Source organism: Lampetra planeri, chromosome 22 (assembly GCF_965212315.1).
Source record: "Lampetra planeri chromosome 22, kcLamPlan1.2.h2, whole genome shotgun sequence".
Classification (NCBI taxonomy): Eukaryota; Metazoa; Chordata; class Hyperoartia; order Petromyzontiformes; family Petromyzontidae; genus Lampetra; species Lampetra planeri.
The window spans coordinates 6,740,560-6,757,740 of NC_136128.1; the positions used below are offsets into that span (position 1 = coordinate 6,740,560).

Here is a 17,181-nt window from a genome sequence, read left to right on the forward strand (position 1 = left end):
GGGGGGTCAGACATTCGTGACGATGTGTGACGAAGGGCGGAACTTTAAATAAATATAGACAAGACGTTCTACTTAATTAAATGGACGTTTTAATAAATGGTTTCTCCTACAACATCAGAGTGCAGCGCCACATTAAATACGCACTACAATGACAATAGCTTAAAGCTATTTGAAGCATGTTTATTTTGGGGGGGGGGGGGGCAGAGCTTTGTGACGTCATATTTGAGGGGGGGGGGTCTCGTGACGTAATTTATGGACGGCCCCTTATCAGGAGCAGGGATTTATCCAAATTGAGTGTGGATACGTAATTTCATGTATTTGTGTGTGTGCAGTCATTGCCTGTGGCAGTGTCCCAAATACCCCATTGTGCAACAATCGTTTAATCTGAGCTATAGTCAACTCGACTGGCGCCGTTCTCTCTTTATCTCCTCTTGGGTTTTCTCCCCCCCCCCCCCCAATTATGTTCTAATTGTGCCAAGTAATGTGATTGTCACGACATCATCATGAATAACTTTCCATTTGGAAATCCGCAAGCAAGCAGTGAACCGCCCTGTATCGGAGAACGGCCCCAGAAGATAATATCGCAGAAGTACTTCTCAAAACTCGGGGATTACCTTTAACAAGACCTACAAAGAGCGATCCTAACGTGGCAGTCAAACCAACAACACAAATTGCCGGTGAAACCTGACACATTCCAAATTAAGCCTGAAATGAAACTTTAATTCACGGTTTGTTTTTTTGTTGTTCAGTTATTCACGCCCAGGCTGAGACTCTTGACACCGAGTACCTGGTGAAATTATGACCTCCTGAAACCTGAAATAATCGAACTAAGGCTGCTCAGCAGTTGCCCACTCAGCGCTCCGACCCCAAAGCCATCCCGAAGAGCAGTACGATTCTAAGAGCGCATTCAAAGACAAGCTAAGATGCCCCACTCATCAGTACAGTGCCACATAAAGATCCCCCGTGTAGCCTTAACAGACTGTAGGGGCAAGTGCTGTTAGCGAGCACCTACGACGGCCGGAACGGCACACGAGGGGGTGGGTGGCCAGCACCACGCCCGACCGCCTTTGTGTTTACACACCGCACCAGGTACTCATTTGAGGCTGAGTCGACCTAGGGGAGGCCCGGGACCGGTTCAGATAATCGTCACTGGTGTTGGCCGTGAGCGGGAATCGAACTCGTGTCGCTGGGTTTATAGCGCAGCGCGCTAACCGCTACAATACCGCTCCCCACAACAGCGCCACACGTACACATACACAAACACATACGCATGGTACGTGCCACCATTCCCCCAAAAATACCGAATTATGAACGAGCCCATGTTTGGCTGGCGTGACACGTGATAGTGTGGCATTGCCAGTGCCTTGCCCTGGCCGTGTCTCCCTCGTGTTGACGGACGATGAGATATTGCACTACACAAGGAATTCTCTTTTGGCCGAATCGACCTAAAGGAGGACCGAAACAGGTTCAGCTAGTAACAGACAATCGTGTTGTACAAAGCCAACTACTGAAGCTGGGATGACGAGTTTCCTATGCTGTGTGCCTAAGCCGTTGTAGCCACATGCACAACGGTGACAAAGATTCCTCCAGATAGCCTTAACAGATCTTTTTGGGGCACGTTCCACGAGTGAGCAAAGGCTGGCACGGCACACAAGGGGGTGTGGGTGGTCAGCACCACGCTCAGCCACCTGCGTCTCCCAAGCGGTGAAGTTTACACTCCACACCAGGTACTCGTTTAATGCCGTGTCGACGCACGCACACACTCATGCGAGGGGGTGCACACAAGCACATGCACAGCGCACATCACAAGAAAAGACGAATATCTCCCGAAAAGCTTTCAACAGCATGGTGGGGCAAGTTCCCATGAAAGAAAAATAAATCAACACATTCGTCAATAACACTGCCTTAAAATAAAATTATAATATAAATAAATACATAATAGCCAACGTTTCAGGCAATAGCCCTTCGTCATAGACTATGAAAGCGCGCACAAATACACACACACACACACCTACGCGCATGCACACACATGACAATCAGTTTCACGAAATTGCATTGAAAGTTTATGTTTGCTAATATGGAATTCCTGTACGTGGTATTAAAATGTGAAAGCACCTCCAGTATATAACAAGTGACTCAGACTGGTCAATGTCCAGCAAACTGTAGTTTTATGCAATTGGTCACATCAAGCCAAATCAAGATGACATCTCAAAGTCCAAGCCTGATCCCGTAAAAAAAACTTTTAAATCTTTACCAGTTGGCATTTTCTTCGTCGTCTTCAATAAAGGTCACGCGGGGTCTGGATCGTATTTGCAAATATTTTCGAAATATTAGAAACAGAAATACATTTCACCTGGCTCTTTGAACGACGCGTGAAATACCTTGACATATTTAAGCAATTTAAACGAATGGATTTAAAGGCTTAAAATGCATTCACTCCCGCACGTTGTTACTCCCTCCCACAACAGGAAGCCACGTGGCCACAGTTTCAAAATGTTGAACTTTGCGAGAGGAAAAAAACACTCTAAAGTGAAATACTGAGGCTGGGTAAAAGCGCATGTGGCAAGCTGACATAGCGAATGTGGAAAACATTCTTTATTCAAAAAGGCGCCATACATTTCACAAAATGTACGGACAATTGTACTTTTTTGAGTGCTTAGGTTCCAAAGTTTCAAGTTAAAGACATGCGCGTTTTCTCTCAAGATGCATTTCGCATGGGCCATGAACGTGTCATGTCGGCACAGTACAAGAAACTGTGCTGTCAAAGTGTGTCAAAATGACACAGTGGGAAGTATACCCAGCCACACAACACTTTACTGTAACTGCTATCAACGCTATGCCCAATCATCCTTGCATGGTCGATAAACTAAACACCACTTCGTGACCCGTCAACTGTAGTCACCCTATGGACAGACTGGCCACCGCAATTAGAATGTGGATTTTTTTTTTCAGCACTGGCTCATGGCTGTGAAAGGAAGGCAAGCACCAACCACAGGCACACAACCACCCATCGTTATATTAAGCAAGGGAATTTAGTTAATCAACAACAACAAAAACATTCTTTGAAAACTTCCAGATCTTGAAAATCTCCTCCGAGCCGAAAATCCACAAACCACACTCTGCCCCACCAAAACCCAACTTCAAAAAACACATGCCCCTTAACTCCCTCCATCCTATACTGCCAACCCCCTAACCACCCACCCATCTACCCCTCCCCAAATCCAACATCCCCCAACCACTGCGGCTTTCTGCCCTGAATCCTGGTGCTACTGGAGTGTTTACAATCTTGCAGCATTTCACCGTGGGTGGACATATGTCTGGCACATGGGCCATGTGCTTGGGGCCCCTCTTGTTACTGCAGGTTTTAATGTGCCAGCACGGTGCTTGCCACGTGCATTATGGGTGTCCTGCGCATTCGATTTGTTTCATTTTGGAAATGCAATATTCTGTAGTTTGCATTGCGCGCGACCTTGCCTGCCAATATGCGTGCCAAAGCAACGCTATGGAAATTCAGCGGAGGCAATATAAGCAGACGCTGTGTTCCAGTCGAGTGAAAATTCCTTATATATACAGCGTAATAAGCATAGGAGCAAGAGAGATTTAGAAATCACGGTAGAATGTTTATGCTGTTCACCAAATCCTGCAGGCGAAATGTGACCGTTCAGTCACCCACACATCGACCCCTTCGGCACATAATGTCATCGCCGTTACTATTGTAGCATCATCGTTGCTCCGCCGGCATTTTTTTGCCGTTGAAAATATTCACACCAAATTCAAAACGCGGGTATACTTTGAAGGTTAAGCGATCTAAAAAGATCATCAGCAAATCACAACTCGGATTTAAACTCGCAGAAAAGTGAGCTCTGTAACAGAACTGTCCATCCTGTCCCCCCCCTCCGCTCCCCCTTGACGGGTTCTGTACCCACTTAGCCCCATCACGATGGTCGAGTAATTTCAGACTGACGATGGCTACCATCCCACAGCTGTAATCAAAACGGATATATCATTAGCTAAACACACGGCTGGCACGTACGTGCCTCTGACTCGCTATTTTGCACACGCTTGTCTGTATATGGACAGGGCCTGCCAAGTCCAAAAACAGTATTGACATTTTTTTTACTTTAGCTAAAAACCTAATCCAATTCCACAAGATTTAAGGCACTTCAAAGTCTCATACCTTAGCTAATGAAGTAAACTCCTTCCCCCAGTGCCCTTTAACTGTGTGACCCACATCCAAGACAACTGGCGGAGTGAAGAGTTTGGCAGACGGCACATTGCGGGAGACGTTTAAACGTGTCAATAAAATGCAGGCTTCCCCACAGCTTCGTAAATAGCCGTCGAGTTTTAGACGTCTCCGCGAGATCTTCACAAGCACCCCGTAGTAGCGACACGTGTTTGCAAGGCGTCACCAGAGGAGTGTGAGAGCAGCTGAGGAAGGGGGGGGGACAGGGCTTCCCAGAAGATTCACAAGCTGCTTCTGCCACGACCGCCGTTATGTCCCATTCATCGGCTTAATACTGGTAGGAACCTCCTGGTTACACCAGCCCACAGGGGATTATTGTGTCTATCCGTCCGTCGTGCAGGGAGGGGCAGGGTGGGGAGGGGAGGGTGGGGAGGGGCTGGGTGGGGCGTGGGAGGGGTGGGGCTGGGTGAGGAGGGGAGGGGCTGGTCACCCCATGGTGCCCTTATAAAACTCAATGTTTAACCTACTCACGCCGGCTTGTGCCCGCCCTCAGTCGGGCATATTTGCGGAATACACCACGCCGCCATTGATCCTGGCCATTGACCGAGTAACCCAACGTTCCTACCAGCTCCCTCCGCAGGAATGTGTTTAAGTACGGTATATACATTTCGCAATCCACCCGTTATGCAATTGCTCTTAAGCGAGGCTTATCAATCGAAGTATATATAATCAAAGTTTGATTCTCCGACAAATATTCACTCGTCTTTTATCAGGCAGGCCATTAAGAACTCCACTGGGCAGTCTAAATTGTGCGAGGCATGAACACCGGGTTTATATAATGTCTCACCAATGAGCTTGGAGCTGGTTATGCACAGTTTGGTACAATTTGGGCATTTCACATTAGAATTTTTATAAAACAATAACAATGGCAGTTCTGTATCCAGGAAGGCCTTATTAAGTGTCAAGGATCGATGAGGATGTTTGACCAATGTATTAAATTTCGATTTAAAGCTTTCGTGACTGCAGGGATTCATCTTCTTGGTTCTTTCGGTAAAGTCACGTAGAAGGGAAGTAATAAAATAATAAAAATAAAACATAATAAAACAATTCTCACGACGTTTCGGCCACAACGCAAGCAGCGTTGTGGCCGAAACGTCGTGTTTTATTTTTATTATTTTATTACTTCCCTTCTACGTGACTTTACCGAAAGAACCAAGAAGAACAATGTATTAAATGTTTGGTATGTTGGAGGGAAATCGCACATCCGGCGAGAACCAACCACACGTTCGAACTACCCCCTGGACACTGCAAAGTCCATGTCCTACAGCACCTGGCAAGCGCTGGTAGTCACCCATCCAAGTTAAAGAAAACATATTTCCGTGAAATAGTTTTTTTTCACTAAAATATGTAAACTTTCAAGAATTGACAATTCTCAGGATATTTCTTCCCGTGACTGTAATAATTACATTTTGTATATTTTTTTAAAATCTGTATTGCTTTTGTGCTTCGCTGTAGATTGAGTATGACTAATGGTCTTTAACTGTAGCTCTCTCTCAACACAAGCCTGCCATAAATGTGTCTAATCACCGCAATGTATGACGCAAGCAGAGCACAATTATAGCTGTTAGTTACGCGAAAACATTTAAAATAATTCACAAATGTGAGGTAATATTATTGCCATTCCATCAATTGCTGCCAAAAAACTTTTTTGACGGTACAAATTGAATGTATAATATAAATTTATTTGCACGTTCCATTCTAGAATTTGTCTTTTTATTACATTATCAGGAAATAAAATGGAGTGAGCAACGGCAATTGCGACATTACAATATTTAGTAAAAGGGACGAACATGTTTATTGTGGGTCGAAAATTGTTCAATCTTTTTATATAAAATCATGGTGTCGTCATCTCTGCAACCACTAAGCAAGCTCAACACAACTTCGCTTCTGATATCAAATTATGTCAGCCACATTCTTGGTGATTTGGTCTCAGTACATTTGTAAACGCACAACTGTTGTTACATTTCAGAAGCAGAAAAAAAAACCCCACTTAAGATTAAATCCGCCAACCAACATCCACGGTCTTTGACAGCAGATGCAAGAGGGGTCCTCTCACTAAACAGAGACATTTCAATTAAGTGGAACATGACACACCCTGGCCGCGTGCTCCGTGAGTCCCAAGTGATCCCTCCTCATTTAAATAAATCCCATGTCCAGACCTCTCTCGCCCACCCCCCTCCCCTTCACTTTCCCTCCCTCCCTCCCTCCTTTCCCAATACAACAGGCGATCCCCCCTGAAACATCATACACGGACGGGACTGACGGACGGAAATGCCCTGCATGCCTGGTGCCGTTGTTTAGAGTCTGGGACCCCCACCCTGCAAGCCTCGAAAGGACATCGCATCCTTCGTACGGTCTGCACAGTAAACACGGAGGGGGGGGTGGGCTTTACAAGCCAGAGACTGCCAGCCAGACACAAACACAGACCCCAGCCTCTGCCGTCTGTCATCGGCAAGCCCAACTGTGCCATTGGGTCTTAATTAGGCTTCCTTTATATTCACTTCCGAACGCAACAACTATTTATCTTCTTGGATATAGGTGTTGATTTTTTTTATTTGGAAATGTATTGTTTGCGTTCGTGTGTGGGCAACGGTAGTGCAGAGGTTAGTGGGCTCGCTACGAACCCGGCAACCCATAGTTCGATTCCCACTCACGGCCAACAACAGTTACGATTATCTGAACCGGTCTTGGGCCTCCCCTAGGTCGACTCAGCCTCAAATGAGTACCTGTTGCAGTGTGTAAACATCGCCACTGGGGAGACAAAAGCGGCCGGGCGTGGTGCTGGCAACCCACCCCCTCGTGTGCCGTGCCAGCCTTCATAGGTGCTTACTAGCAGCACTTGCCCAAACAGTTTGTTAAGGCTACACGGGGGATCTTTGTCTTCGCCTTTTGGTGTGCATGAAGCTTGCCAGGTGGCTTAGCAGTAGAACAAGCGACTCACAATCAGAAGGTTTAGAGTTCAAATCCTGCTCGGGGGTTGACTTGCCCATCATCACATAGCAGTCAATACAAAGAGCACCACTTTTGTTTACAAATCAACCGTGGTTGGCTTGTGGATAGACTCGCTCCTGTTATAGGAATGAGGAATTTCCACCACTGGCTCTGGGCTGTGAACAGGAGGTGAGCATTGCCTCAACTTGCGTCTATACACTGACTGAAAACACGTAACTATTGCCATTGTAAATAAATGTGTAATCGTAAAATAAGTAATACGATAAGACAGATGCTGTCTTTCCGACAGACCTGTTCTTCACCTGAGGACGGCTGCTTGCGTTGTGGCCGAAACGTCGTGAGAATTATTGTATTATGTTTTACTTTTATTATTTTATTATTTCCCTTCTACGTGACTTTACCGAAAGAACCAAGAAGATAATAAATAATAACTATTGAGCAACATTGATTCGTTAGAGTGGAATATAAAACAGTTGGTAGAGTGTTTTTTATAGCAGATATTAGGTAACAAACCTTTACAAATGACACGGCGTATATATATGCAATGAAACCTCTGTCAGCCCGCATAAATATTGGGACGCTATTGGCATATCCTATAAACGGGCAAATAGGACTCCTGAAATCCCTGGTGCTACCCGTGAACAATAGGATAAACCTTCAACCACTTACAGACCACTCCTATTACCAGTTAAAATGCGGATAATAGGATTATTTTTTGGATCGATTAGTCTCATGGATAAGAGGTAATGTGGGTAACAGTGTCAGGAATAAATGGAATTTCAAAGTATGTTAACAGATTTTGAATAAATCGTACTGACACACGGGGAGATAATATTTTCATATTTTCTCGCAAATAAATAGAGCCGTGATGACCTAATGGGGGTAATTGGAACACTTTGAAGTCACATCTTTAGAAAGTTGGAGCACTGTATTTCAAAAATAGTAATAGCTTTTTTGACCCAATAAGCGAACGCCACTACCCAAAACATTCGCTCATTTAATTCTAGATTTGAAGCTTTCGTGACTGCAAGGATTCCTATTCTTAGGTTTTTTCGGTATACAGCTATCGTGCTGTGACGGTTCCACTTAAAGACGGAGGCTTGTGTTGCCTCCGAAACGTCGTGATTTTTTTTACTTTTATTATTAAAAAAAACAAAATTATCTACGTGACTTTCTCGAAAAAACCTAAGAATATTCGCTCATTTCTATATTTCATCTCCGAGGTCTGTCTTTGTTATAATGACTGCAGTAAGGGACATCCAGCCAACAATTCAAGCAGCATATTCAGAGAAAAAAAGACCTCCTGACATTTCAAACAATGCAGTAAATTAACTACGAACACGTAGATTGCAAAATAAATCAATGACCAGGAATGGGTCAATTTTAACAGAGCAAGCATAACAAGTTCTGTTCAGCCATCGTAATACACGCGTGCATATATATATTATGTCTTTTTTTTAAACCCACCGCTTTATAAATATTTTGCAAGTGGGGAAATATGCGCCGTGAAACAAAACAAGACCCACGGTGCAAAGCTTTCTGCCGAGATGCTGCTGCTGCTGCTACTACGGCGGCGGGATTTCGCAGGAATGTGCTCCTTAAATTAAACGCGTGTTTGTTTATTCGCTGGCAGCGCCGGGGCAAGCTGGCGGCCGGGAACCCAAGGCGAACCGCGGATATCAGTGGAAGCACCGGGCCCGCGGTGCTGGCTACAATTACAGAAAGCCGCCCGGCCCACCTCGTGCGGGGGCTGCAATATGTTTTTAAACTCCCCCTCCCCCTTACACATTTGTACAGGTGACTCAATGTAAACCGGCCGCACGGCTGGTTTTACAGAGGTGACAACGATGAGCCCACCAGTGGCAAGCGATGCGGTTTGACTTTGATTGATCGTTTCATGAAATACAAAAAACAATTTGATCTACGCCAATGGTGGAAATTCCACATTCCTATGGCGGGAGGCGTGTATACCCATAGGACAAGCACTGTTGACTCCCCCCCCCCTCTCCCCATAAAGGGGTAGTAATTTTATTTACCCCAGAGTAATGATGGGCTAAGTAAAAAAAACAAGTCGGTGATTGCTTGCTCGAATGAGTAGTGAGGGAAGTGTTCGTCTCCGGTCTACAGCTCTACGCCAATGGTGGAAATTCCACGTTCCTGTGACGGGGGAGGACACGTATAATCATGGGGCAATCACTGTTGACCCCCCGCCCCCCGCTCCTAAAATTGTACGAATTGTATCTACCTCGGAGGAGTGATGATTGGTCAAGTCAACCACCAACTAGGATTTGAACTCACCACCACCTTCCGATTGCAAGCTGCTCGCTCGACCGCCGAGCCGAAGCGCCGATTGATCGTCACTCGAAGTGAATATTTGCTCGCACAGCTCCCGGTCGCTACGTCAAATCGGAATGGGGCACAAGGCGCTTCCTCCGTCTCGGCAGGGGCACGATTGACCCTCTCAACGCAGGTGGATTCGTCTGAGGCCGGGAACACAATGCGCCTGCTGTGATTGCGCTGGGAGAGTAATGAGGTGTATGGGCATGAACAGCAAGCGGCGGATTTTGACACTGTACCCCCAAAGGTTAGCTGGGATTGGTGAGGTGTGTGTGGGGGGTGGTGGGGGTGTGTGGGGTGGTGGGGGTGTGTGGGGTGGTGGAGGTAGTGGGGGTGTGTGGGGTGGTGGGGGTGTGTGGGGTGGTGGGGGTGGTGGAGGTAGTGGGGGTGTGTGGGGTGGTGGGGGTGTGTGAGGTGGTGGGGTGGTGGAGGTAGTGGGGGTGGTGGGGGTGTGTGGGGTGGTGGGGGTGTGTGGGGTGGTGGGGGTGTGTGGGGGGTGGGGGGTGTGGGGTGGTGGGGTTGTGTGTGGTGGTGGGGGTAGTGGGGGTGTGTGGGGTGGTGGGGGTGTGTGGGGTGGTGGGGTTGTGTGTGGTGGTGGGGGTGGTGGGGGTGTGTGGTGTGGTGGGGGTGTGTGGTGTGGTGGGGGTGTGTGAGGTGGTGGGGGTGTGTGGGGTGGTGGGGGTGTGTGGGGTGGTGGGGGTGTGTGGGGTGTGTGAGGTGGTGGGGGTGTGTGGGGTGTGTGAGGTGGTGGGGGTGTGTGGTGGGGTGGGGGTGTGTGGTGTGGTGGGGGTGTGGTGGGGGTGTGTGGAGTGGTGGGGGTGTGTGGGGTGTGTGAGGTGGTGGGGGTGTGTGGGATGGTGGGGGTGTGTGGGGTAGTGGGGGTGTGTGGGGTGGTGGGGTGTGTGGGGTGGTGGGGTGGTGGGGTGTGTGGGGTGGTGGGGTGTGTGGGGTGGTGGGGGTGTGTGAGGTGGTGGGGTGGTGGGGGTGTGTGGGGTGGTGGGGGTGTGTGGGGTGGTGGGGGTGTGTGGGGTGGTGGGGGTGTGTGGGGTGGTGGGGGTGTGTGGGGTGGTGGGGGTGTGTGGGGTGGTGGGGGTGTGTAGTGTGGTGGGGTGTGTGGGGTGGTTGGGGGGGTTTGTGGTGGTGGGGTGTGTGGGGTGGTGGTGGGGTGTGTGGGGTGGTGGGGGTATATGAGGTGGTGGGGGTGGTGGGGGTGTGTAGTGTGGTGGGGTGTGTGGGGTGGTGGGGGTGTGTGGGGGTGTGTGGGGTGGTGGGGTGGTGGAGGTAGTGGGGGTGTGTGGGGGTGTGTAGTGTGGTGGGGGTGTGTGGGGGTGTGTGGGGTGGTGGGGGTGTTTGGGGTGGTGGGGGTGTTTGGGGTGGTGGGGGTGTGTGGGGTGGTGAGGTTGGTGGAGGTAGTCGGGGTGTGTGAGGTGGTGGGTGTGTGTGGGGGTGTGTGTGGGGGTGTGTGTGGGGGTGTGTGTGGGGGTGTGTGGGGTGGTGGGGTGGTGGAGGTGGTGGGGGTGGTGGGGGTGGTGGATGTAGTGGGGGTGTGTGGGGTGGTGGATGTAGTGGGGGTGTGTGGAGTGGTGGGGGTGGTGGTGGTGTGTGGGGGTGCTGGGGGTGTGTGGGGTGGTGGGGTGGTGGAGATGGTGGGTGAGGTGGTGTGTGTGGTGGAGGTAGTGGGGGTGTGTGTGGTGGAGGTAGTGGGGGTGTGTGGGGTGGTGGGGGTGGTGGAGGTAGTGGGGGTGGTGGGGGGTGTGGGGTGGTGAGGGTGTGTGGGGTGGTGTGTGTGTGGGGGTGTGAGGGGTAACAGGGTGTCTCTGGAGGGGGAGGCAGAGGGAGCAGACAATACAAATCGAGACCCCCAACTCCCCCTTGCACTTACTGGCCCCTCCAGCTGATCAAGTTCGACAATCTGCCCACACGACCATGTGGCACAATAGATGCGGCAAACGTGCAACCACGACGGTAAATATGAAGACAAAAACGCTTGCTCGGTTGTGTCGACTGCTCAGCCAAGGGCTGTTCGCGAGCACTTATGCAAACGAGCATTTTACACAAGGCAATGGCATAATCGGTATCATGCCATGGCTCTCTGTCTCTGTAGTGCTGTCGCACCACACTAGACACATCTTTCAAATACACGTTCACGTACAGGAGACTCGTGCCAAGTACAGACAATTTATCCCCCGCTGTTGAGCGAGGACAGGAATCAAACACACAACCCTCATCAGCCTGAAAGTGTCCAAATCTCATCAGATGTCTGAAACTAAGCAGGTTTGTGGCAAATTGGAACTTTTAATGGGAGACGGGCTGGGAATAGTGGCTGGTATCGGCTTAGGCTGCGACGCGAATCGGCGATGGCAGATTATCAATAGATCCTTGACGCTATCTTCGCCCGAGATTTAATTGCTACCCACTTAGGATGTGTGGGTCTACCTCCAGGCATTATGCTTTCCTCCCACGTGTCCATGCACGCATTCATGGCACCGGCCAAGCGTCTAAGTGCAGGACACTTGTAAAATGAGAGTCTTGAGACTCATTGAGGCTTCCATGGATAAACATGGCCTTATCATCATCATTATTTATGGGCACGGTCAAATGTAGACATTTCACAATAAAGGCAATTATCATCACAACCCTGATGGGTTTGCGAACCAAAACGACACTCCTTACAATTGCAAATCACACACACACGTTCAAGAGCAGACCGGGACAGACTAATCCTCGTCTTTTCACGTAGATGGGCAATGTCACGTGAAAGGAGGAGAGCTGACATTTGGTCTCTCCGGCTCCTTCCATTAGCTGCACCCAACGAGCATCGTAAATAATATAAACCACAAGGAGCCTCCGACCTGCATATAGCAAGGGAGGCCCCAAATCCTCCCCCCGCCCCAACCTTTGAAACCACGACCCACGCCACCACGACCACCACCAACCCGCCACATGAATCTCTTTCTCCCTCACCGCACCGCCTTCCCTTACGATGCCTGGCGGCGATGGCAACGCACGTGGCCTGTAGTCCACTACTGTGGAGGCGAGCGAGGATCGGTGGATAGCGCTAGAAAGTTGTTCAACTCCCTGACACTGGGGGCCTTGAGGTTGCCATTACCCTGGTTTGCCAGGAGAAGGGAGTACAGCGAATTGTGGACTAATCTCCATCTCGATTTAAAGCTTTCGTGACTGCAGGGATTCATCTTCTTGGTTCTTTCGGTAAAGTCACGTAGAATGGAAATAATAAAATAAGTAAATATAATATTTTATTACTTTATTTAATTATGTTGTATTTTTATTATTTTATTATTTCCATTCTACGTGACTTTACCGAAAGAACCACGAAGATAATCTCCATCTGTTCCGTATGTGTGGGATAGAGTGTTCCTCCCTCGCACGCGCAGATTTTCTCTGGGTGCTCTGGATTCCTCCCATACGTATGAACATTCATTAATTGGCCGAAAATATCTGAATATAAAAACCAAATACAAAACCCTCCAGGAACAAAATTGTAATTGGACTATCTGTGGCTTTGCTAGGCAGGTAAGTTTAGTATAATTATTATAACAGCTCTACAGCCGTCAATACCTTCTACCAAAGCCCGCATTCAATCTCCACTGACTGGGACGTTGCTGCTTCTCCACCGCTGCCTGGAAATGTCTCCATGTGGCCCTCAGCACTCGGGAGACCCTCCCTCTGGTTCAAGTCCAAGCTCAAGGCTCTCTCCTTTGTTTCCATGCTAACTGCTACACGCTGCCCTCGCTGGCACCAGAGTATTCTGCCCCTATGTCCCTGCTGTAAAAGGGACTCTCAAACTAACCGCTTTCTTCAAATCGTCAATTCGTGCGTGCGTTTACTCCGATGTGCTTGCAATGTCTCCTCCAGATGTCTACCGGCACAAATGTACCCCCCACACGAACTCGTCACACCCCCATCCAATGTTGCAAGCTGAGCAGGGATTTTTAGCCTGGTTAGTACTTGGGATGCGTGAATGCCAAGGGCTCACCAAGGGTTGCAGACGCGAGGCTGCGAGTACCAACACCAATACCGACAGCCGCACTTCGCCACGAAGTGACGGTGACGTCACCACGGCTCCTGTGCCAGGCTAGGTGCACTTTGAGTCGCACCTCCTCGTATGCATGCGTCGTACTGTTTTTTTTTTAATCCAGGTTCGTCACCTTCCCCCTCTCTCGCATGAAGCAACACACTCGTTAGAAAGCATCGGCCAAGCATCCAGAAGCGGTAACCTGCTGAAAAACGAGTCTGCCCCTCGACCAACGTGCCGTTCATAATTATCAGTGTGTATTATCACTGGACGTGGTCACACTTGGGACACTTTATAAACCAAATTGCAACGGCAATGACAGAGAGAGGGGGGATGGATGCGCGTTCTCCAGACGAGGGCGGCGGGCGGGATTGGTAAGGGGATGGCACCGGTGATGGATGGATGGGGGGGGGGGGTGCCATGATTCCGTGGGTTACTCACGCACACCAGGAACTGCAGGGCCCCCACGTAGTCGCGTTCCGTGCCCAGTATCTCGCTCATCACACACACGCGGAGCCGCTTCTGTCTGTCCCCTGCATCCTTGGATTGCTGAGTCTCACCAGCCTCCTCCTCCTTCAACAAGGGCAGCGTGACGCTTGACATCCCTAGAGAGGAGGCAGGGTCATAGTGGGTTTGGAAGGAGGGGGGAGATGCTATTGTCTTTCATTTGTTCTGTATTGTTCTTAATATTCAATTGTATGATTGTTTGTGTATTCGTGGTCAACGTTAGGCGTCATTACGTGGAGCAGAGGATCACGTATTTTGTTGGTGGGGTTAGGTGACGTCGTAGTTTGACGCCAACATTCTTATCATTAGCCCTACCATCTTCTCACAATATCGTCACGTTTTAAAATAAATATATTTCATTTACGCACGGACAATGTGTTGGTCAGAATTTTGACCAATAAAAAAAGTTTCCTCTCTGATGGCGTTGAGATTTCCTCGTGATTGCATTTGACACCGACGTTCAACATTCTTCATAATAAAGGTTTTTTTGTGTGTTAAATCTCGTAAGTATAAATGTGTCGTAACCCTCCACCACCCGACACAGCCAATGAATCACTACTTCAGCCCACCGGTGCGTTGGAGAATACGTCCAGAAGAGTGAAGCAATCCACCTGCTTCCGCTCCTAAACGGAGCAGCAATTCAACATTCTGCTCGCACTGCGTTGAGCGCCTTGCGGGCAAACGCACCTCCGGATTATTGATGTCGCTTCAGATGGCTAATAGCCGAAGGTGTCGCGAATTATCATTCACGCCGCAGATGCTCGTTACCATCAACACCACCACCATCAGTTTTAATATCCGGCACTCTATTGCACCCTAAACAGTGGTTGAATGCGCTAACTTCACCTCGCTGTGGTTAGTCGTGTATATCTATAATAATATCTACTCGTAGGAATATTATCCAGGATTATAACGGATCCGTGTCCTATGGTGGCGGTGCCTGATGCCCGCCAAATCTTGCCCCAAGCCGGCCCGTCATGCAGCATCCAGACAAATATATGGAGTAGAGAAATTACACCCGGATAACAACCATCATTGTCACCACCATCATCATCATCATTATCCTTTCTAGAGAAAGAAAAAAAACAAGCATACGAATGAACGTCGTTAGACCAACGATGAGATGAACATCACCATCATGACCGTGTTCACTACCATTCATCGCACATGCACTTGGGTGAAAAGCAAAACTCATAAGCGAATCGCAGCGAACTGCTGAATTTCGTGGTCATCTTATTTCATTTCGACACATTTACAAAGCACGGATCCCCTGCGTGTGGCGCGTGTGTGTGTGTGTGCGAGAAAGAAAGAGAGAGCTTAATTCAATACTGCACACACAGCTCTTACTTACTTGCTCATTCATATAGACGCCAGCCAGTGTGTACTTTGCGATGCACCACGGTTGAAGGCAGAATGCAGTTGCAGCAGTTGTATGGGGGTAGAACAGCTGCCCGAGTCGATTTCCAAAGCCTCTCTATAATCACCCACGTCTTGACGCACAGTTGCTTGCAGAGAGCGGCAGCCTCCTGCTCTGGAGCCACAGTGTCTTGCTTGTCTGTGTATGGATATCCCAAGGCAAGTGCACGGCGTGCCGTCTTTGAGCCAAGCTTACAACACAGACACCGATCGCCCTCTCGCTCTTCTCGCAGAGTAAAAATGTGGAGCGGCTGTTTCAGTCCAGCGGCGTCTTTAAAATCCAGAATACGTTGGGGGTTGGGGGTTGTATTTATTTCAAATATAACACGCGCAAAAACACAACTGAAGAATTAAAAAGCACCGAGTATTAATTCGACTGTCTGTTCGGCCACTAAACCCCCATTACCGATGTACCGGCGCCGTTTAAAAAAAAAAAACTAAAATCAGTTGATCCTTGCGATGGAGCGAGTTGAGAGCGTCACGATAACTCCATCGATAAGCTTGGGATGGGTGCAGCCGTGCCGGGGGCTGTGACTGCACTGGCGAGACGGGAGGAAGAGCGAAATGTCCCACCAGCCCCCCTTCGCTCTCTCCCTCTCCTCTCCCCTCCGTCTCTCTCTCTCTCCCTCTCTCAAAACGTCGCGACAAGCTGAGCGGTGGCAATTTCCAGTGAGGCAACGCTGGTTGTTGTAAAAAAAAAATACACAATTGTAAATCTAAATTAAGGAAATTACAAAAGGAGCACAACGGCAGACGACCACCGCCGAGGTACGATTCGCCTGCGCGTCCACGCCGCACGCGAACTCCCTCCTCCTCCTGCTGCTGCTGCTCCTGCTGCCGCTGCTGCCTATGCCGAGTTGACCTCGACCCAGCAGAGAGGATGTGGAGGGAGGGGGTGGGAGGGAGAGGGAGAGATGGTGGGGAGAGGGATAGGAGCGCGCGGGGGGTAGCGAGAGAAAGAGCGAGAGGGGGGAAGAGGGGCTTTGGGGTGAAACGAGGTTTGGTGGGTGGGTGCTGGATGATGGTGGGGTTGTCGTGGTGAATGGTGGGTGGGTGGGTGGTGATAGCAGCAGTGGATACAATTGCGGATGAGCAGTGTTATAATAGCACAGAGACCGACAGAGAGAGGTGAAAGAAAGTTGCAGAAATTAATGCTTGCTGTGCACAGAGGGGCGGCTGCCGTGGGAGGAAGATGGGGGGAGGGTTGCAGATGTTGTGATGAATGAGCAGTGATGTAATGACTGCTACCTCGCCTGCGATGGTGCCTGACGTTGCGGCGAGCGCCATCGAGGCATTGTTCACCGAGACAGTCTCGCTATTCACGCGGGCACGCTTTTTCTCACACAGCCAGGATGCCTCTTTTGGTTAAAGCCACAATTGATTCCTGGTGACTACCCGTGCAGGACATATCCCCCCCTCCTCCCCTCCCGTCCTCCCTACAGCAATAACAAAAGCCATCGGGCCCATATGGAAAACGATGGCGCTCATCCCTGAATTTGCATGGAGGCTACGCCAACCAATCTCTGAGCGAGTGTGCTGTTCCTCGCAATCGGATGTTAAAACGTCGCTCAGCGCTCATTTGAAATGTCCCATTCGGGCTGCGTGCCTACGAGCGGTTGTCACCTGGTCGAAAAAAAACTCACCGCGTCCGATCTCGTCAGACCTCGGCAGCTAACCGGAGGTTGTCTGT

At 49.3% G+C, this 17,181-nt stretch overlaps 1 protein-coding gene across 5 annotated transcripts in view; it reads right to left on the minus strand.

Annotated features, from left to right (window-relative positions):
- Window positions 1-16,835, minus strand: part of LOC144724950 (phosphatidylinositol 3,4,5-trisphosphate-dependent Rac exchanger 2 protein-like) — a 210,747-nt gene extending 193,912 nt beyond the window's left edge. For 4 of the 5 annotated variants that reach the window (XM_078604292.1, XM_078604291.1, XM_078604289.1 and 1 more), the window contains exons 1-2: window positions 15,427-16,834; window positions 14,010-14,173 (exon numbers count right to left, since the gene is read on the minus strand). In XM_078604292.1, the coding sequence (XP_078460418.1) occupies window positions 14,010-14,171 (162 nt within the window). In that variant the 5' untranslated portion in view covers window positions 14,172-14,173; window positions 15,427-16,834. Of the gene's footprint in view, window positions 1-14,009; window positions 14,174-15,426 lie in introns of all 5 variants that reach the window. The other variant, XM_078604290.1, reaches the window with a different exon arrangement.
- Between the last annotated feature and the right edge of the window lie 346 nt (window positions 16,836-17,181).